This window comes from Rhamphochromis sp. 'chilingali' (assembly GCF_963969265.1).
Source record: "Rhamphochromis sp. 'chilingali' genome assembly, chromosome: 7".
NCBI lineage: Eukaryota > Metazoa > Chordata > Actinopteri > Cichliformes > Cichlidae > Rhamphochromis > Rhamphochromis sp. 'chilingali'.
The window spans coordinates 16,818,378-16,841,173 of NC_137934.1; the positions used below are offsets into that span (position 1 = coordinate 16,818,378).

Genomic DNA, 22,796 nt, shown 5'->3' on the forward strand with positions numbered 1-22,796 from the left:
TTCTTTTGGACATGTGTGCTTGTATTTTTCTCATTTTTAACTTTTATATATTTTTTAAATTATTCAACTTTATTCAGCAAAAATCTATAGTGTATTTCAATGGAAGAATCTTCAGATTCTCATTCGACTTACTCCTCTTTCAACTCCAACTACTTCCACATACCTTGACCGACAGATTCCATTCAAACTTTAAAATTAAGCCAAGACATTGAACTATTCAGCTTGTATTTATCTTTTATTATCCTCTTTACTTTTACTTCAGTTCCAGTTTAAGTTTCATGCTTTTTTCATCCGTTTCAGAGTCTATAATGGGTGTGTGTGGGACGGAATGTTGGAGGTTAGAATGAGACAGTTCAACTGCTAGAGTGGAAGCAGGGGAAAAATTGATCTTAAAATCTTCTCTTTCAACTGCTGCTGTGTCCACAGCATTCGGTCTATAGCCATTATTTTACCCTCAAAACGTAGCCATCATTGCCCTCTTTCATCCAATGTTGTTATTATTGTAGTAGATGTTATGGTTCTTTTATAAATGTCACCAACGCACAGCTTCCTCCATCCAACTCTTCCACAAAGTCCAATGTTAAAACGGCTCCCAAAATTTGTCTGAAAATCACAAGTACAGGCTGTCTTTACACTGTCACCACGTCCATATAATAAATCTGACAGACATGAGAACTCCTCGGGTGGGTATGGCGGATGCCCAGTCATTGCCTGTGCCTGTTCTGGTTCCCCGGGTGAGGGCAACTGTGACCTTGCTGACTCCTGCACCCATTTCAGTTCCTCGGGTGGGAGCAGCAGAGGTCCAGCTTGCTCCTGTGCTCCCAGGGTAAAGGTAGCCAGAACCCAGCAGTTTCTTTTATTGAAAAATTGCATCTCAATTTTATACTTTACAAAATCATCTCGGGGGCCAGATTAAACCTATTTGCAGGCCTGATCCGGCCCGCGGGCCATACGTTTCATACCCCTGCTTTAGCTAGAAAAGGACTGGTTTTTCAGCAGGACTTGTAGAAACCAGAATGTAATTTAAAGGTGTAGATGGCAGCTGCAGCCAATTGACTGAATGTAAGAGCACTGGACATGAATTAGCACATTGTGGATCTCTCATCATTGCTGTGGCTTTGAAGTTGAGCAAAACTGATGGTAGAAGTTTCTTCTGAATTCTTCAATTCAGGGTTCTGAGTGCAACCCATTTGAACAAGCTACCCAGAATGCATTGCAGCGTGAGCCATGGCAGCATGTAAGTCAAATAATTAGTTTTTAAAAATACATATATAAAACAAAAACCATATGAACTATATAAAACACTGGTGCTTGTATATGTTGGTGATTGAGACTTGTATAGCGCAGAAAAAAAACTATCTGAGAACCAGTCACATGGAACACATGGAATTATCATTGATTGTGGAGATTAAAATTAATGATATATTTTTATGTGGTTCAGCCACAACTCTACTAAAACTTCAGCCAGTAATAGGTAGGCCAACTTTTGGACCGTCCAGTTGTCTGTATGACTGCCGCAGTACGTACATCACAATTGCACACTATCAGAACGTGCCAAACAGCCCTGGTGGAGTGAGGAGCTGTAAAGAGAAGCAGAGTGCTCTGTTTATATTCTAAAAGTGTTTTAAGCTTGTTTCAAAGATTCTGTACAGCAGCTTTAAATGTTTTCCAAAAGCACACATACACTTATCAGTGTTTCTCAAACTTTTTACAGTGTGATACCACCTGAGAAAATGTCAAGCTCTCCTAAGTACCACTATGAAAGCATGAAAGTCATAAATCTTACAACACAAAATTAGTATCTGCAGTAAAGATTTTTTCATACATTGTATACATTCTACCACAGGCAAAGTTGCCTCCATTTTTATATTCTTTTTTAAATATTTTGTAATAATTTATTTGTAATAATTTATTCTGTTTTGGGAGTGTTTTTTATGTATCTGTATTATATTATACATACACATTAAAAGTGAATCTCTGTCTAAAAAATGCACTCAGTTTACTTTTTACTCACTATGAGCATCATTCATTATTCTCCCCCAGTAATTAAGGTTAGGATATGTATTTTTTTTTTCCAATCCATTCTTCTTTTGCAGCATTTAAATAACCTTGATCAGATTTGATGGTTTTGTTACAGACTTTTCAAAAAAAAGTGTTTTGCTTTTCTTTCACAAATGTGGGGATTAAATTGTGGGGATTAAAAGTAAAAAAGGGAAAGGGGTTCACCTTGGCACAGAAACTCCTCAGATGAAAACTGGCTCTTGTTGGCACAATCAGGGGAAGCAACGCAAAGCTACCTACCCAGCTTGTCCAGTGTGGATGACCTAGGCAGGATGTTGGCACCTTGAGTTGTTGAAGGAAAACTAGCTGCTGGCTGCTAGCTTTTTTTCTACAATCTCCTGGATGTCTTGGAATATAATGCCTTTGTCCCATGGAAACCACTTCACAAGAGTGGGAGTCCTTTAAAATCTACAAATGAAGAGTGATCCCAGAAGAGGGGTGCATGCTGGTAACCTCAGCAGCTGCAAGATAGCTTTGTCCCCGATGCTCATCAGTCGCTTCTGCCACTGATCCCAAGATACAGTAGTCTGAATCAGAGTGTGACCCACAGCCCACCAACAAAATGAGAAAAAGGTGCAAAAGGTGCACCTTTAGGATTAGAACAGCAGCCACTTTCTCCAGCTGTGGAAGTGTGCCTACAAAGACCACGCTACTGTGGTTAGCACATCCTGCTGCTAATGAGGATGCACACACACACCGAAATACAAATTTTGCTCATCGTAGTGGTCGTTTGGTCATTAAATGGCCATTTCTGGCCACTAACACGCTATGTGTGGGAGTTTGTTTTTTTGTTTTTGTTTTTTTTATTCATCAAAAGAAGAAATAATGCCAAAAAGGCATCGTTACTGTTACTGGTGCTGACCTGCAATGATGAGTGAAAAAAATATGAATTTTTATCAATTACATGGTGAAAAAATTGGAACTTTATTGCTATTTTTCCTAAAAAGTTAGTAGTAATATGTAATTTGACTGGTATTTGAAGGCTGTAGTTTCTGAATTTGAAAAATATTTTAGTTTTCACAACAAGGACTGGTGCTAATTTAAAAAATAAAGTCGGGCAAAGTAGAAAATTTTTTGTTTTGTTTTTGCCTGTCCTGTTTGGTTCTTTAGCCATATTTGAATTTTATAACATTTTGTGAATGTAAACAACATGAACATGCTGAGAGAGTTTTTCTCTCAGCATGTTCATCATGCTGTCACTGCACAAAAATATAATATCGCATAAAAATCATGGATACTGTTCATTATTCCCATACATGTAGCTGCAATGATGGTTAAAAATAAATCAGGTTGCATGTATTATTTCGGAAAACATATTATGATTTTCTCAATTTGTGAACAAACAAACAAGCTGAAAGATAGTTTGATCTATTTTGCTTTCCCTGCACAAAAATAACAATAGAAGATGATCAATGTTGACGTTAATCAATTACATGTCCCAGACTCTTCCATTAATCCAGTAGCATTTGTCTTCCAACAAGTGCAATGTACAAACAAACTGGTGTTTTAAGGGTTAAAGACGTAAAAAGTAATGACTGACAAACTCAGATGGTTAATTAATTAATTTTTGACACATTTATTTATTTATATCAAAATGTAATTACTTATTGACACATATAATTAATTCCTTAAAGGAATGAATTTATATCCTTCAAGAAAACAGATAAATAAGATCAAATAGCAAAACCATAAAATACAAAGAAGTGACACTGAGGTAATTATTGATTGATCCAATGAATGAAAAAGTCAAAGAAAAAAAACATCAAACACCAATTCAAACTGGAGCATCCCTGCAATCTATTTAACTATGTTACATTTCCCCCTTATGTGGTAGCCAGAATCCTCCAGCAGCAAAGCAGATGTAAAAGAAACTTGAAGTTAAATGCTCCTAAACTACTGCAAAAAGGAGGTCCGAATAAGTCTCCAATAAGAAATTTAAAATGACAGCATCAAGTGGGCCTTATTTGAACTTGTTTTGGTATAATGATAGATATGCTTCTGAATATTTGACAACCAGAGTAGATTAGAGCACTCTAGAGCACTAGAAATTTCTTCCTACATCGAAAGCCTCGCCTTGTATTGAGAGAAATCCTCTTCAATATGGACAGTTCGGATGGTTTAAATAGTGTCAGATCTAGATTTGTTTCTGTCTTGCTGCTTTGTAGTGATGGGATTTCAACGGGGTGGCTGTAGCTCACGTGTTTGCCTACTGGTGGTGGTCAGAGGGCCCGGTGGCGCCAGTGTGTCCGGCAGCCTCGCCTCTGTCAGTGCGCCCCAGGGCAGCTGTGGCTGCAATGTAGCTTGCTATCGCCAGTGTGTGAATGGGTGAATGACTGAATGTAGTGTAAAGCACTTTGGGGTCCTATGGACTAGAAAAAGCGCTATACAAATGCAGGCCATTTACCATTTCCGGCTCTTTTTAGAGAACCGGCTCTTTCGGTTCGGCTCACTAAAAAGATGCGGCTCTTTCAGCTCCGAACCGGCTCTTCAGGTTGTTTTGTTGCTTTAATTAATTTATTATTAACAATAATATAAAATTATGCACAAAAGGAATTACTAATGTAAAAAAAAGTGGTTTTATTTATATATGTTTATACATAAATATATGCGGTGGCCCCTAGAGACAAGACACGTACAAACTCCAAAACACATTTCTAGCATGAACTGAACTTCCAAAACAGAGCTACCTAAATCACCTAAATTACACAATTGAAAGCATGAAAGCATATGTGTATTGTTTGTGTATTTATACACAAGCATTAATATGTAGTCAAATAATTTTTTTTTAAAAAGTTCATTTACCTGTTATTACCACATACCAAATCCAGTCGTTGGTACTTGCTGGCTTGTGTAGCCACTAGGTAACAAAAGCTCAACACTGCGCCTAGCATCCTGGAGCACTTCTGTTGTCTTTTGTACGTGTTTTGAGTTTTTACGTGCTTCTGAGTTTTTACGTGTTTTGGAGTTTGTACGTGCTTCAGAGTTTGTACGTGATTTGAAGTTTGTATGTGCTTTGTCTGTAGGGGCCACCGTAAATATACTTTTATTTACTCCACATAAAATGTAATAAATAAATCATATAATACAAAAATTAACTATTCACATTTCAACTTTTAACTATTTAGATTTTCAGCTTTTTCCTTTTACAAATTTAAAGTGAAACAACACAAAACACTACAAACCACAACACAATTAAATATAAATTATAATGTGAAAACAAAAAGAACATGCATATTCTCTGTCATATGGGCCTGCATGAATAAACTTTCTGAATCCTTTATCATCTGCAACTGAAAATAGTTGTGGATGATTACTATACCTTTCTAATGTGACGTTGTTGTCCCTGGCTCTTTCTCTCTCTCTCCCTCCTGCTCTGTTCCTGTGCTACTGAGTGTAACTACTGCCCCTCCCCCCTCTTCCCAGCGTAAAGCACAAGGCTCGCATGCGGAGTGAAGCGGGAAAAAAGTGCGAGAGAGAGGTTGAGAGAAAGAAAAGGAAAAAAAAACACGGCTCGCGATAAGGAGTCGGCTCGCGTCGTTCACGTCAAAGAACCGGCTCTAAGAGCCATTTCGTTCGCGACTGACCCATCACTAATGTTCTGAGGAGTACAGCGTCTGTCTAAACAACAAAAAGCAGAAGAAGAAGAAGCACCATTTAGCTGCCAGTTAAAAAAGAAGGATCAGGACACGGTGTCAGAAAAGAAAATACAGTACTGTTCGTTTCTTCAGACGATAAGTGATAAGCTGTACCCAGTTCATAAAGCATGCAGATTGTTCATGTTGAGTCTAAGCAAGTCTCCTGATTATCTAGTAAACTCTGCTGTTCCTAAGGAAAATTGACAGAGTTTCAAGTGTAACGTCATTGCTGGTTCAGCTGGGGGCAAGGTTGCATCATTAACCACAAGCTGAAATCAGTGCAGAGCACTAAAGCATGACAGGTTACATCCAAAAACTGAAGCTTGGTGCCGCTCCTGCTTCGCTAAAACTCATTTTAAGCCTCTGATGAGTCGAACCACTGAGATCACGTGATCCAGCTTTGCTCGGGGTCGAGGAGCTGATGGGTCAGGGTATGGGAAAAAGGAAGTGGGGATCTTTTTGGACACCAAATATCCAACTGTAGTCCTTACACTAGAGACGGCTTTTGATCTGACCACAGGCTTGGACAGTGTTGACACAACCAAACTAGACCCCGCAGTTGGGGGCAGGAAACTGCGTCCCCTCTCCACTTTCTCATGATTGAACACTGATGTTGCAAAAGCACATGAAGTCTTCAATCAGGGTAAATAACTGCACTCGGATGCCTTCTCTTGAAGCCACGACAAAGAGAGAAACTTGTCAAGACTCTCAAGTACACACACGCACACATCCTTTGGGGATGAAAGAAAAGTGTCAGCATCACGGCACAGTCTTACCCTTAAAGGAGGGAAGCAGTCGGGCCATTCCTGGGCCAGAGTAGGAGAGAAGACAGATAGCATCTTGGGAATCTGTATACAGTGATGTGAGTCATGTGTGCAGTGTGTAGTACCTACGTATGCCTAACATTTATCGCAGGGAGAGTGGTGTTTATAGTGTCGGACACAGGCGAGCAGGCACCTGGCTTCTTTTATTGTCAAAATGCGTACTCCCTTTGGGTCTGCTTGCTGATGAGCTGTTCAGGGGTGTCAAACATAAAGCGCAGGGGCCAGAATCGGTTCGGGAAAGACTCTAATCCAGCCCACTGGACAAAATAGTTTCAGTTTTTCTGCTATTTACTACAGAAAGTATCTATACCAAATAGAAAAAAGTGCGAAAAAAGCACTTTTTCTGTAATTTTACACATTTATCAAGTTTCACTGGTTCGGTCCACTTCAGACCAAAGTGGGCTGTATGCAGCCCGTGGTGTAAAATGACTTTGATGTGTCAGTTCTAGATGGATAATGAATTTGACTACTTTTAGTCTCTACTTCAGCGCTGCTGGCAGCATTCACAAATTCAGTCTACTGTGCTGCGTAGGAAGCTTCTTTATTCATGCATATTTCTACCTAATTTCACCTGCTTTGTTTGACAGCAGGGTTGTCACTATAGCCAGGTTTTTACTATGCTTGTGAGTTTTTTTTAAATGAGATATAAATACCCACTCATTCTTATATATGATAATATTGCAAATAATTGTGTAATTGCTTTTGTAAGCTTTTGTATAGTTTTAGTAACCTGGTGGTGGCTGTAGCTCAGGTGGCAGAGCAGATCAGCCACTAATCAGAAGGTCGGTGGTTCGATCCCAGGCTGCCTCCTAGCTGCATGCCACGTATCCTTAGGAAAGATAATAACCCCATGTTCGCCTACTGGTGGCGGTCAGAGGGCCCGGTGGCGCCAGTTTGTGAATGACTGAATGTAGTGTAAAGCGCTTTGGGGTCCTTAGGGACTGAGTAAAGCGCTATACAAATGCAGGCCATTTAACCACTTCCACAAACATGTATTTACTCCTTCTGTTCTGTTTGAAAGGAGACGATCTTGCCATGCAATACTACGTTAAACGAATCCGAGACCCTATCGTTGTTGTGTTTTTAGAAATCTCAGTAGAAACATAAGTGGAGAAAGTTTTGTGTGACAGATGGGTAGAATTGAATTTCCAACTGAAAGTTCAAGGCTGGAAATTAAAATATATGTTTGAAGGCTATAATTTCTAAATTAAAAAATATTTTGGTTTTCATGACAACGACTGGTGCTAGTTTAATAAATCAAGTTTGTCAATTTTATAGCCCTTTGGGAATATAAACAGGAGGTGGCCAATTTTGCCCATGAACAACCTGAGAGGGAGTTTTTCTTGTTATCTTCACTGCACAAAAATGTAATGATGCATATATAATTGTTTTGAAGGAAGGCTCAGAGGAGGTTGGAGGTTGTTACCATCATGGGTTCATCCGATCAGAATGAGAATGAACAGTCATCAATCACAGGTTTCTCCTTTTATTTGAATAATCAGTAGGGAAAGACACACATGGACTGCTGATTCACAAAGGAAACAAAGTGTGATTTAAGTCACTCTGGAACTCAAAACGTTACATGAACTCAGGAGACTCAAACAGAAACTCACCTCAGCTGCCGCCCCATGTGGGAGTGAAGAAAGAGTGAGCTATTTGCAAAAAGAAAATAGGGATTTTATGGTTTTTATCTCTTTGTAGATCATTACATTTATGTAATCTAACTGGTATTGAAAGGGTTAAAATTCTGAACTTGAATGAAATTTTGGTTTTAAGGACCAGAACTGATTCTTATTTAAAAAAATCAAGTCAATGAAAGTAGAAATATGTTTTAATATATTTGAATTTTATAGCATTTTGTGAATTTAAACAACAGGTTGGCCATTTTTGGCCACGAACAAGTCGAGTGGGAGTTTTTCTGTCACTGTGCAAAAATATATTAATGCATAAAAATCATTGATACTGTTAATTATTGATATAATTGTAGTTGCAGTGACGGTTACAAATAAATCAGGTTGCATGTATTACTTGGAAGAAAATGGGATTTTATGATTTTCTCTGTTTATGAATACTTACAAATGAACAAGCTGAGAGAAAGTTTGCTCTATTTCGCTTTCCCTGCACAAAAATAACAATAGAAAAAAAAATCACTGTTGATGTTAATTGATTACACGTCCCAGACTCTGCTATTAATAATACAAGAAAATCCAGTAGCAATGCAAATATATGAAAGTGAGTTTTGAGGTTGTCTTCCAACAAGTGCATTGTACAAACAAACTGGTGTTTCAAGGTTTAAAAATGTAAAAAAATAAAGGGTTTTTTATATTTATAAAAAGAACTGATGTTATAGTTTAAAAATGTATGCAGAAAAATAGCACAAAAACCCCACAAAAAAATTATAAAAATTACACACCTAATCTGTTGCTGGACACTTTTGGCCAAGAACAAGCTGAAAGGATAGTGATTTTGAAGAAACCCAGAGGGTTAGTTAATTAATTAAAGACACATTTATGTATTTATTTATTTATTTATTTATTTTATTTAAAATGTAATTAATTATTGACACATATAATAAATTCCTTCAAGAAATGAATTCATGTCCTTCAAGAAGACAGACAAATACAGCAAAAAAGGAAAACCGTAAAACACAAAGGAGGCCAAATATGTAAAGAAATTCAAAGAAAGAACGATGTTACACTTTTCCCCTTCAAAAACAGGTGACACTGGTTAGCAATAGAGTCTGTGTCGGCCCTCTGACTACTTCAGCTGAGGGAACAACTCAGACCAGCTCATGTTTGCCATACCAAGTTCATCATCATCATCAAGACTAGACAAGCTAATATCCAACAATATCTTGTTCAGGTTGTCGTTCAAGGTATCTGAGACGAGGCCCTCTGTGATTGAGGGACTGGCTGGTGCGCCTCCTCCCCACAAAAGCTTTCTGGAGTAACTACTTGTGAAGCATCCGGTGGGTGACTCTGCTGGTCCGGTCACTCTGGACGGAGCGGATTTGAGAAGCTCAGTTGGGGAGTTAAACAGAGGCAAGTCTTTAAAGGGAGTGCTGCTGAAGCTGAAGGTGGTGTTGTCGTGTTGTGGAGTATCTGTGGGACCACCTGGTGTATGAACAGGAAAAAACATCAAACGGTAATTGAAACTGGAGCATCCCTGCAATCTATTTAACTATGTTAAATTTCCCCCTCATGTGGTAGCCAGAACCCTCCAGCAGCAAAGCAAATGTAAAAGAAATTTGAAGCTAAAAGCTCCTAAACTACTGCAAAAAGGAGGTCTGAATAAGTCTCCAATAAGAAATTTAAAATGATAGTATCAAGTGGGCCTTATTTGAACTTGTTTTGGTATAATGATAGATATGCTTCTGAATAGTTGGGTAAAACAGACAACCAGAGTAAATTTCTAGAGCACTAGGAGCGTGATATTTCTTCCTACATCAACAGCCTCGCCTTCTGTTGAGAGAAATCCTCTTCAATATGGACAGTTCGGATGGTTTAAATAGTGTCAGATCTAAATTTGTTTCTGTCTTGCTGCTTTGGTGTGGGCCTAATCATGTAGTGTTTACACAAAGAAAAAAAAAGGAAAAAGAAACAGGTGACACTGCTTAGCCATAGAATGTGTTTCGGCCCTCTGGCTATTTCAACTGAGGGATGAACTCAGACCAGCTGATGTTCGCCATACCAAGGTCGTCATCATCCAGACCAGAGAAGCTAACATCCAACAATATCTTGCTCAGGCTGTCGTTCATGGTATCCAAGACGAGGCCCTCTGTGATTGAGCGATTGGCTGCTGTGGAACTGCCTCCCTGCAGAAGCTCTCTGGAGCAGCTACTTTTGAGGCATTCGGTGGGCGACTCTGCTGGTCCGGTCACTCTGGAGGGAGCAGATGTGAGCAGCTCTCTTGGGGAGTTAAACAGAGGCAAGTCTTTAAAGGGAGTGCTGCTGAAGCTGAAGGTGGTGTAGTCGTGTTGTGGAGTATCTGTGGGACCACCTGGTGTATGACTAGGGCTGAAGTCCAGAATATTTTGACTTCCTTTGCCCACCGGGGTCACTTTAAAAGATGCAACATAAGAAGGTGGCTTGCTGGGGGTGGATGAGGTCAAATGGCTTCTACTTTTTATCGGGGTTTTGAATGAGAACTCCCTATCTGGGCTTTCCTGCCCATGCTTGTCTTCATCCAGCTCAATATGTGGATTGTCCTGGAATGTCAAAGCATCGGAGGCTACGCCAGAGTCAAAGAAATTACTTTCGTGGCAGAGGAGAACAGGCTCTTCATTCACAGAGAGAACCAAGCGCTGTTTGCGCCGTGAGCTGCTGGCTTGTCTCTTTGGAGGAGCTTTGGGGGTCTCGCATTTAATCGGAACACATACCAGCTCCTCCTTCACTTCTACCTTAAAGTCCGTATTCTTCTGAGGAGATATCATCACAGCTGGGGAATCACTTTGTGTCACCTGTCAGACATGCAACCATTCCCATTAAAATCTTAGTGGTATGGGTGAAGTTCATACTCATCTCTATGCACATAATGTTGTCAATGTAAACTCTAGGGAGTTCCAAGAAATACTTGTTTTGAAAAGCAGTTTGCAACTTGCATAGCTTATGAAGTAAAACAACAACAACAACAACACATTTTAAAAAGCTGAAATATATGAGAAATTCATTACCTTCGGTGCTATGCGGACTCTCTTTGTTCCTCGTGAATTGTTCCCCTTCTGCTGGGAGCAGGGCGGAGGAAAAGGGGTAGAAGTGGATGGCAGGTAGACAGAAGGAGTGACGGGGAGCTGTATGGGCACCAAGTATGAATCGGTTCGAGGCAGAAGAGGTTTCATCTTTCTCTCTGAACACAGAAAACACATCAACATTGCACTACACATTTCCAAACTAAACAGCAGTTTGCCAACCTCTGACTTTTCTCAAGTCTCAAATTTATAAAACAACTCATCCATTTCTTTTAACTCACCAGAGCTAGTTGGTGTTTTTCTTGCATCTGGAAGTGTCCTCTTTTGGTGCTGTGAAAAGTAAGATGAGACAGAAATTATATCAGTTAGGAGCCTTACTGTGCTGCCACCTACCAACACTGTAACTTGGCGTTCTGTCCAAAACTTGTCCCTTGATAGCTGACCCTACATCTTTACCCTCAGGAAAGGACTAAAAGGAAGTTTTATGATTGTATGGATACCAGACATTAGGAGAAACAAGTGCTCTTAAAGCACATTAGCCTTTCAGACTGACTTCAGCCTCTCTGCTTCCCTGCTGCTCTCGTCTCCTCCTGCAACAAAAACAGGTGTAGCTACACTCTGTGGGTCTGAAAGTCTGGTGACAAATAGATTCATGAACGTTCAGATTTTTCTGAGGTTGTGACTTGAAGATGGCTCCTGAAGAACTAAAAGAAAAGAAAAAGAAAGGGGCTAAATCAGTCTTACTTGATTAGCCAGTAAAAGCATTGGCACAGGAACAGTGGCAGTCACTGGATCACAGCCCGGCTACAGAGAGAGATGTGAAGTGAGATTAGGGGGAAAATAAGATGAAAAACAACATGAGGAATCTCAAAACACTCTCAAGGTGTCAGCCATGAAAAAAACAAAACAATTGAAAAACAAGGATCCAAGAATAATCATTATATAAACACAAGGTAAAACAATAAGCATTTAACAAGCATTCTTGCAACAAAACATTCAGGCCAAGTACCACAAATGTTCCCAGATATCACCGATGTAAAAGCAACGAGTCAGCTGCACTCACCTTGTACACATGATCAAGTGTGAGGCATCGATTGGCTTCAGGTCGGATAGTCCAGAAAGACTTTTTACCATCTGGAGACGTTTCACGAATGAACAGGTCATGCACAGAGAGGTTATGGCGGATGGAATTCTGCAATTATAAATGAAAAAGTATTTGAAAACTGCTGCTTGCTGCAGAGCTGTGAACATATCACACTTTCAGCAGCTCTGAAGTACCTTCCAGCCTGGTTTGGCCACATCTCTATAGTAAGGGAAGTTGTCCTCAATCCACATGCAAATCTCTTTGAGGGTCATCCTCCTGTTCTTTCTGCTATTGATAGCAAACTGGATCATGACCATGTAGGAGTATGGTGGCCTCTCTGAAATGGGTTGCTGAGGAGCTTCTGCACTGGTATGTGTATTGTGTGCCTATATGACAAAAAACAAACAAACAACAGTCAATAAATCTGACAGTGTAACTATTTTCTGTAATCAGACTACTATTGCTGTCATTATAAATCACAGTCATGACCAATTGGTTACGAAAGGGTGTTTAGGGAACATGTAGCAACATGTCTGGGGTTAATGTTGCCTTCAGACAAGTTTGTGTCGGCACATAAAGGGCAAGGGAAAAAAAGCAGTTAACAAGAAAAAGCTCTGAACCTCAAAAGTCTGTAAAGAGTTCTGGTTCTCCTTGCTGCTGAGCTGCTTTGTAGAATTTGGCTCCAAGGCACATGTGCTCATCCTACCCAACCACTTAAGGTCGGTAAGGCTGTCGTCAAAGGGACCGCAGTTTACATCCTTATTCACTAGTAAAGTAAAAGGGGAAAAAACATTGTTGCTTAAACAGAGGAGGAGTTAAATACAGATTATCAAATCAGACAGAGAGAAAAACAAGCACTAAATTCCACACTTATACTTTAAGTATTATCCTAAACATTAATAAAAGAAATTTTTTTCCGTACATGGTTTAATTTCAGTTAGAAGTTTGTCACCTGGGAAACTGCGTGTAGTTTCAGCTTTGACTTTATGTCCTTCTGTACTCCTTGTAGCAGCCGCTTCAGCAGCAGACTGAGGATCAGCTCCATAGTCCCACTTGTTGCCACTCCCACTCAGAAGAATGAACTTGTTTGGGCCCTGGGCACCACATTCATTGCCTTTAGCTGTGAGGTCCCCAATAACGCTTTGAGCTTCTACTTTTTCGGGACTGACAACCACCTGAGTATCAGACTTGGATGGATGGTCCATGATGCGGATACCACCAGGAAAGCTCTGAACAGCAGCTGGTATTGACGGATCTTTGGAGCCTGATTCTCCAGGCTGTGAATCCGTCGCATTTTGATGAAAAGGCAGTTTTCTTCTTTTGAGAATCCGGGGTCTCGTCGGGCTCCGTCTCATGGTCAGATCATTGAAATGTGCCAAGTTGTTCAGAGGTATTCTGCACAAAAAACACAAACGAGCCTGAACAACGGAGATTAACTGTTACAACAAGAGTTAACAGTAACGGTAACGTTTAGCTGGGAGATGGAAATTATCAAGTCAGTTACTGGCGTTAGCCATCAAGTCCGTTCACAGCAATTCAGTCTAGATCAACTCGGAAAACTCACCGATTTAGCTCAAATACTGATCATAATAAAATACTAAGCATTTAACGCTAAACGGGTTAAATGTTATCTAAGTAAAACCAAGTCCGCACCTTCTTTTTATATCGTCAACTCCTCACTTTAGCGGCTAATTTCCTTCGGTTAGTGACGATTTCCAGCTTGTAGAACAAAAGACGTTAGCCAATGTTTTTAACTGTATGAAACGTTGCCAGGATTATATTTATTAGCAATCAAGATGTTCGTATATAATAGCTACGACACTAGAGAATTTTTGTCTGGATAACCATTTTGACAATTAATGAAACATTACCATATAACTTACATTAAGGTTAAGTATTTTTCCCGATGTAACAAGTCAAAATATATTCTAGTGAAAACCTCAATAGACTCAAATGACAACTTCAGACATAATTTGCGGTAAAACATACAGCATCGCTGTACATTCACTCCAGACATACTGCGCTATCCTGGGAACCACAGAACCATCCTGTGACTACATTACAAACAAATAAATGTAATTAAAATATATTGATGTCGCGGTAAAATTGACAGTTTTACTACAGATTTAAAGTAACTTTTCCACACATGAAGTCTTGATTAGGTGATGAGATTAGAAATACTTTATGTATTCTATATTTAGGGAAATATTTTTGTTACACCTGTGAAAAGACTGATGATATAATAATCATAAGAAGAAGAATATTTGGCAGATGACTCTGCCAGACAGATGTATTCTATTATAGAGAGTGAAAGCATACGATATGAAAGATTTCCTGCATGTGTGTTTATGGCAGTGGAGTGAATCAGATATCCAGTTTCTAACTAATTCCAAAGCCAGCCTTCCTAATATGTTTCTTGACGCTTTCTTGATGTCACCAGGTCTCATGCTGGCCCCCCAGCAGACCACAGCAATGCTGACAGATTGAAAATCTCCAAGTTTTTGCTGCACACATTGAAGGATCTCAGCTTTCTGCGCTTCCCCATTTTATATACACTCTCTGTGCTGGTTTTCCAGTTCAGCCAGTTGTCGATGTGGGCGCTCAGGTACCTTTTACTCCCCTACCACATCACCATACTGAAGAGACAGGCCTCCCAGACGACGCCACGAAATCATCCAGGAGTGTTTTGGACATTATTTCATACATCATAGTTATTTCAGGAGTACTTTGTTCTGTTATCTCCCATTTATATTTTGTATAATAATAAAAGTGGGACCAAATGGGACCCAGTAAAATATAGCAGTGAGTGTTTTTGGTCTATGTGCTTTCCAGGAAGTTTAATGTTCTGAGGAGTACAGCGTCTGTCTAAACAACAAAAAGCAGAAGAAGAAGAAGCACCATTTAGCTGCCAGTTAAAAAGGAAGGACCAGGACACGGTGTCAGAAAAGAAAATACAGTACTGTTCGTTTCTTCAGACGATAAGTGATAAGCTGTACCCAGTTCATAAAGCATGCAGATTGTTCATGTTGAGTCTAAGCAAGTCTCCTGATTATCTAGTAAACAACAGCACCCTCTGCTGTTCCTAAAGAAAATTGACAGAGTTTCAAGTGTAACGTCATTGCTGGTTCAGCTGGGGGCAAGGTTGCATCATTAACCACAAGCTGAAATCAGTGCAGAGCACTAAAGCATGACAGGTTACATCCAAAAACTGAAGCTTGGTGCCGCTCCTGCTTCGCTAAAACTCATTTTAAGCCTCTGATGAGTCGAACCACTGAGATCACGTGATCCAGCTTTGCTCGGGGTCGAGGAGCTGATGGGTCAGGGTATGGGAAAAAGGAAGTGGGGATCTTTTTGGACACCAAATATCCAACTGTAGTCCTTACACTAGAGACGGCTTTTGATCTGACCACAGGCTTGGACAGTGTTGACACAACCAAACTAGACCCCGCAGTTGGGGGCAGGAAACTGCGTCCCCTCTCCACTTTCTCATGATTGAACACTGATGTTGCAAAAGCACATGAAGTCTTCAATCAGGGTAAATAACTGCACTCGGATGCCTTCTCTTGAAGCCACGACAAAGAGAGAAACTTGTCAAGACTCTCAAGTACACACACGCACACATCCTTTGGGGATGAAAGAAAAGTGTCAGCATCACGGCACAGTCTTACCCTTAAAGGAGGGAAGCAGTCGGGCCATTCCTGGGCCAGAGTAGGAGAGAAGACAGATAGCATCTTGGGAATCTGTATACAGTGATGTGAGTCATGTGTGCAGTGTGTAGTACCTACGTATGCCTAACATTTATCGCAGGGAGAGTGGTGTTTATAGTGTCGGACACAGGCGAGCAGGCACCTGGCTTCTTTTATTGTCAAAATGCGTACTCCCTTTGGGTCTGCTTGCTGATGAGCTGTTCAGGGGTGTCAAACATAAAGCGCAGGGGCCAGAATCGGTTCGGGAAAGACTCTAATCCAGCCCACTGGACAAAATAGTTTCAGTTTTTCTGCTATTTACTACAGAAAGTATCTATACCAAATAGAAAAAAGTGCGAAAAAAGCACTTTTTCTGTAATTTTACACATTTATCAAGTTTCACTGGTTCGGTCCACTTCAGACCAAAGTGGGCTGTATGCAGCCCGTGGTGTAAAATGACTTTGATGTGTCAGTTCTAGATGGATAATGAATTTGACTACTTTTAGTCTCTACTTCAGCGCTGCTGGCAGCATTCACAAATTCAGTCTACTGTGCTGCGTAGGAAGCTTCTTTATTCATGCATATTTCTACCTAATTTCACCTGCTTTGTTTGACAGCAGGGTTGTCACTATAGCCAGGTTTTTACTATGCTTGTGAGTTTTTTTTAAATGAGATATAAATACCCACTCATTCTTATATATGATAATATTGCAAATAATTGTGTAATTGCTATTTTTGTAATCTTTTGTATAGTTTTAGTAAACACTTCCACAAACTTATATTTTCTCCTTTTTCTAAAACAGACACCATCAAAATTGCGACGACATTATGCTGTTGTTGCTCAAGCTTTAAAAATGACGTGATTCACAAACCAGTGGGTGGAGGGGCAGTGGCTAAATCATCAGCTTAAAACAAGCTTTAAAAATGACCCAAAAGGCACAGAAAACAAAGTTACAGTCCAGTGACAAATTAGGTGTGGCGAAGCCTTGCAGGCAGCTAGTGGTTGTAAGTGTTAGAGTGGGTACCGTCTGTCAGCTTAAACTATCTATCTCATTATAATGGATAAAGACTTAAGAATATTCTCAGTTTTTGTGGCCAAATGTAAACATGCTCTTTTTCTGCGGTAAATCTGTGCATTTTAATGTAAAAGTCTGTGGAGTGTGGGACCAGCCGCAGCACTTTTCTCTCCCTCTTAGACAACTAAACGCAGTAACCCTTCTTTCATTTTTTCTCAACCAAGATGTTTCTGCCATGTTTCAGTCCTGCTTCTCTAACAAAACGCATGAGAAATTAATGAGATTGTTCTCACAGCTACGAGGGCTAAAGATGGAAAAACCTATTTTAATTTAATGGTCATCAAACCACATTTTTATTTCTATATCTACCAAAGGGTCAAAACTCATCACTATGGGTGAAGATGTCTGTATGTGGCAAAGAGCTAAGGGGAAGATGACAGTCATGGTACTGCTGGGGATTGAACCCAGGACCTTCTGCGTGTAAAGCAGATGTGATAACCACTACACTACAGAACCAGATGGACTGCCAGCCATTGTTTTTACCTGATGAGTTGAATCCCATGCTGCTGATTCCTTATAAATATGTGGAAATATGTACATTCTGTGCTGCAGCTTGAAGGGGATGTTAAATGATCAAAAAAATAAAAATACTGTAAAATGCAACTTTAAATCCACCAGAAGTCATTTCAGAGCAGAATATTAAGAACAAAGTTATATGAAATGAATAAAGGCACACAGCAGGCGTTTGACACTTTCCCCCTAATGCTCTTGTGTTGACAAATTGAGCCTGCTTCTCTGAGGAGTCGTTATATGACAGACCTAGTCCAGAACCCAGTCTACCTTTCTATTTACCTTTCATTTTATGCGTGACAAGTCTGAAGACTTTATTAGCCAACAGATAAATCAAAGGGATGTAGCTATCGACTAGCAGTGCCAATATCTACAAAAGAGACAAACAGAGGAAACACTGAGTGGGAACCCGGAGCTGAATGACAAGCTTTCCGATATCCCTGTGTTTGTGTTATTGGTCTCAACAGCAACCCCCCATTACTGTCTGCATGCATGCTAAGACTCTTGAATTGTCCCTGATTTCCTGCTGTGTTCAGCAGTTCACGAAGGCAGACAGTCCTTCTGTGTTACTGTCAAATTCATTTTACAGTATCCAGACCACTCAACCATTTACATCCTGAGATTACTGCTTCGGGTAGAGATATTTTCAGCTTCGGCCAGAAAACTGAAAAACGTACACAATCACATCATAAGTTATTCTGTAAATACACAATAGATAAAAAAAAAAATCACATCATAGATCTGAAGAGATCCAATCTCTTAAATCCCTCATGCACTCAGGGGTTGATTGCTTTAGAAGAGGTGCAGAGCTTGCAGAAAGAGGAGATTCTGCAGTCATCCAGTTAAAAGAGCCAGTAATAAATAAAGACCACACCATATATGTGCATTTCCTCTCCGTGGACTTATGGAAACACATCACCTGGAGGAGCAACCCCTTGACCTTGTCTTGTCACAGCACTCTGAGCATGAGACAACGTTCTCAGATTTACAGGGGAGGAGATGCTGCTCCTGGCTGGCCATAGTGTTTCATTTGACCATAATAGGCCTTGTAGTGGTTGAAAAAGTGTGTGCTGGTAATCAAAGTTTCCCTGAGCAGAAAGACAAGATTGACTAAAACCAAGTAGACGGAGAGAGGACTGGAGGGGCGCACAAAGGTTTTGTAAGGTATACAGAAGTACGGTTGTCATGGTGATGACGGGAAACTCTTTTGTGCTTACGAGGCAGAAAAGTGTCTCCCCCTGGGAAACAGATGTGAGGCCAATGAATCTGCTAGTCAAAAGAAATACAGCTAACCTTTTATATCCATAAATTGTAATTTCCCTCAGTGTTACGCTTACTCCCATATCTTCAGCTTATGTTCTGTTCCTTTCTCGCATTTCTAGGTTTACACAGAAGTTTTAATGTTATCTTGTTGCCCTGTTGCCTCATTTCGTGTCAGCACTTTCATCTGCTTTTAAATTAACCCCTAATGACTAACAAAGAGATTCTGAAATTCAAAAAATATAAAAATAAAACTGGACAAATCAAGCTTTTTTGAGCTTGTGTTTCACATGAAATTTAGCATTTCAGAGCAACATGCTGTATGCAAGAATTCTAAGAGCTGGAAAACAAGACCCTCGTTTAGTTTGGTCTGCTATTTTTAACCTTTTGCATTTTTACAGTAGGCTTGCACACGCGTCAGACTTTCCAATACACAACTAACGAATGGGCAACAGCACTTGCAGTATTTCTGTCACATTCAGACCTCTACTAAGAAACAACAATCCCAAGGTGGTGCACCAACGCACCACAAAGGGGGGATTTCCTGACAGTGGCACAAAGTCGCCCCTGTACCAAAATGGCTGCCTCCTCCTCCTTTCTGCCTCTCGTCGTGCCATGGCAGCAGTAAATATTGATGTCTGGCTGACTGGATAACAGCTCACAGCACTAAAATGTAGCCTGATATTGAACCCTGGTTTGGACTTGAGCCCCTTCTATTAATTTGGCTATTTCAGCATGCATTTACCACATAGCAGTGGGTCTCGCAGCTGTCCCATGCTCTGTCAACTTCCATCTGGCTTTGGAGTTGGAGCTGCAGTATAAGTCAGAATGCAGCCCAGCACTGTAATTTCTCCTCTCAGAATGCAATTTGTCGCCCAGCAGTAATAAGACTAGACCCAACCCAGCAACTCATTCACTTATATACATAAACGTGGCCAAGATGACCTGCTAAATTTCAAACCAAGCATCAGAATCGAAATCCAATAGAACACCTTTTAGATGTTGTGGAAGAAAAGATCCATTTGTTCAAACTGTGAGCTGTTATGTTGGGGATGTGTATTTAACCACAGTTTGTGAAATATCAGCTAAATACTACCTTCTTTTTGACATGCAGAAATTCCTCTGTATTACGCAAGACCTTTGAAATTTAGCAATTAAACGTGACTACAGACGAGGCCTGAATTTTGTGCTCTTATTCTGAAAGGGTGGAAAGTAATTGGTGATATAAATCATTTAAATCAAATAGATTTGTAGTGCTCATTTGTTTATTTGTTCGGTGTTAAACTTTAATTCTAATTCTAATGCGTTCAAGTTAAAAGTTGTGACTTTTTTTCTTTCAGGAAAGGCTAAAATTTCAGAAATTTGTTGACTTCATTTAAATGAACAGCACTGTAACGTGGAATCAGATTTGGCTGATGAAAGCAAAATGTGCCCGTTCAGCTGACTCTAAAAGGCTGATCATGTATTTCAGACAGGCTTATTGTTTCCAGAGAAAGCTGAGGAGCTCACTTGAAAAGCTGAATTCACGCTGCTGATCTGGCATCAGCACGGGGACAAAACTGGCCAACATAACAACCTTTTTCATTCTCCATTTGTCTGTGCTGTCACGTAAAGCACCGGTACTTCCCCTCAATCAATCTCTCTCACTTGCACACGCTCAGTTCGCCCACACCGTCTTCACTATCACCCTCCTTCATCTCCTGCTCTTTCTCTGTGTGTGTGTGTGTTTGTGTCTGTCTGCGTGTGTGGGGGTGGACTTTGGTCAAGGTTCATGTGTGAGGCAGTGGGGTGAGAATGGGACCATGTGGGGTCTGGCTGACACTGGCAGTAATACATCCAGAGAGGGTCATCACAAGACAGCAAAGACTTCCTTATTCTACTTTTTCTTTTTCTTCTCCTCTCTGAAGTGTTTCTATCAGATGGGCTCTGAAACGCTGAAACAACGTCATGCAATACAATAATGAATATGATCACTGTCAGCAGCTGGGACCTCCTCATCCCTCTGTTTCTCGGCTCCCTCCAAAAGAACATGATAAGCGCTTGTTAGAACTCGTGCTTTCTTTCTGTCCAAAGCACATACAGCAGTTGCTTTCATTGCCATGCCACTGTCTTGTGTTTTGTGTATTTTTCCTTCACTATCTTAGTCTGTTTGTTGCAGTATTGTGCTCAGTCACTCCGTGTTCCAGGCTCCCAGGAGGGAAAGTAGACGAAGCTGGGAAGCTTTGATGGGAAAGTGGGCCAGCGCTCTCAGCCCTCCACTGGAGAGCTCCTTAAAAGGCCTGGAGAGATGATGTCGTGGACTCTTTCCTTTTCTCCCCTTGTGTTTTTTTTCCTCCCTCCTGCAGCAGCGGAGAAGCCCGGCAGCAGAGCGAAGGCTTTGGCCAAACTCATCATGCACATGAGTGAAACACACGACACTGATGACTTCACCGAGCTGAAATAAGGCTTCCATCCATCACAAGTCTGGAAAGGCTTGTTATGAAAGATAGGATTTCCCGGAGTGGGAGTTATTCTACCTTGTTGTACTCTGTTTGAACACTTTTTTGCTCTTTCTTTTTCTGTGTTACTAAATATTGTGGAAGTGCTGCAAAGTTCCCTTTATTTTCATGCAAAAGCAAAAATCGGGAGGAAATGATATACCATGAGAACAACGAGAGATGCAGAAGTAGGTTTTTGTAATTGGCTGTTGGTTAAGAATGAAACCTTATATTTAGACACTTTTTGCATACGTCGACTTGAACTGTTGCATCACACCAATCAGAATGCCCCAAAGATATTAAGCAGCAGATGTCTTGTCACGCAGCTGCCGGTCCTTATGTGTTTCAGCAAGCCACAGTAATTTTTTCCATCCTATCCTGTGCACTAGGGTTCAAGAACCACTTCGTGTACACAGTGCGTGGAAGGCAAAAAGCAGATCCCTGTGCCCCCGCTAACCCCTCACAGACCATCATCTCAGAGGCTTTTGCCAGGTGAGCTCGACTGAGACGCATCAGGCACGTGTGGGCGAGCTCTTCACCCTCTCCTCACAAGGCTTTAATCTACAAGCCATCTGCTGTTATCTGGGGAATGTTCTCCACACACTTCATGGACATATATGTACCAGCGCTTTGACGTCTTTGCTATTTTTAGCACCAGCCTGCCACTGGAGGTTGTTATGATGATGTCATGCAGGCTTTCAAAATAGATCTGATTGTTTATCTTGGGTTACACTTCCTGTCTTCTTTTCATGTCCTGTTTGTTTGTGTCTGTTTATCTGTCCAACTGCTCGTCTTGTTTTGCAGGGACTTGTTTTGCCGGTCTTGCGTCTTGAGTTTAATTGTACAGTCTTCTCAAAGCAAAGTTACTTTTTTCTTTGTTTTTTTTTTAGATCAGATCTCCCTTGTTAATGTTAATTCTGTGTAAAATCCTATCTAGACTTCCAAAGAAATTTCGTTTAACGGAGCAGTTAAACATTTAGGGAAATACTCCTATTTGCTTTGCAGTAGGGAGGTCAATGTGAGCTAAAACACAAGATGAGATCACTGATGCCCTCACATTTGTGCAGTAGATATTGCTAATACTGTCAGCACTCACTTAGCTCCTATGCTCCAGCCAGAAGGGAGTAAGTGTAAATACGTAGCTGGAGCATAGACTGTATATAAAAGACAGATACAGCCATTCTTTCCAAAGACCAGCAGAAGACAACGTTTCCAGTTAGGAAATAAGGAAGAAAGACTCTTCCTCTTACTTTTTTTTTTTTTTTTTTTTAAATTTGTGCACACATTTTGTGCTAGCTGAAAACAAAGACCTTCTAAGAAAAATTATTTGAAATGCCTTTGGGAACTTTTTTGGCAGTTATTTTACATAAATGAACATTAATTTACAGGAAATGGTCACTGTAGCATTAGCAACAGCTAATCATCTTGTATCTTTTGACGAAATATGGTCGCGATGTGTTGAATCACGGTGGCTACTTTCACCTTTTGCGTGCCTA

The 22,796-nt window shown here is 40.4% G+C and overlaps 1 protein-coding gene across 4 annotated transcripts; it reads right to left on the minus strand.

The window, feature by feature from the left end:
* Positions 1-9,700: 9,700 nt before the first annotated feature.
* Positions 9,701-14,740, minus strand: LOC308400006 (forkhead box protein M1-like). 4 transcript variants are annotated; one of them, XM_080887469.1, is made up of 8 exons: positions 13,244-14,740; positions 12,912-13,057; positions 12,486-12,677; positions 12,271-12,399; positions 11,952-12,011; positions 11,489-11,537; positions 11,193-11,365; positions 9,704-10,979 (listed from the first exon to the last, which is right to left on the minus strand). In XM_080887469.1, exons 1-8 carry the CDS (start codon positions 13,644-13,646, stop codon positions 10,164-10,166), a joined length of 1,968 nt encoding a protein of 655 aa, XP_080743595.1. In that variant the 5' UTR covers positions 13,647-14,740; the 3' UTR covers positions 9,704-10,163. The 4 variants fall into 4 exon arrangements, with proteins under 4 accessions (XP_080743596.1, XP_080743597.1, XP_080743595.1 ...); XM_080887468.1 differs by having other exon boundaries at positions 13,214-14,740; XM_080887470.1 differs by lacking the exon at positions 11,952-12,011 and having other exon boundaries at positions 9,701-10,979; positions 13,214-14,740.
* Positions 14,741-22,796: the final 8,056 nt, after the last annotated feature.

What these genes read in the sequence shown, in the direction of transcription:
- LOC308400006 (XM_080887468.1), bottom strand. Translation starts at nt 13,646, where the DNA reads ATGAGACGGAGCCCGACGAGACCCCGGATTCTCAAAAGAAGAAAACTG. An exon ending in TGCTTTTACTGGCTAATCAA is followed by an intron (nt 11,538 to 11,951) that starts GTAAGACTGATT and finishes TACTTTTCACAG; the next exon opens with CACCAAAAGAGGACACTTCC. An exon ending in AAAAACACCAACTAGCTCTG is followed by an intron (nt 11,366 to 11,488) that starts GTGAGTTAAAAG and finishes TTCTGTGTTCAG; the next exon opens with AGAGAAAGATGAAACCTCTT.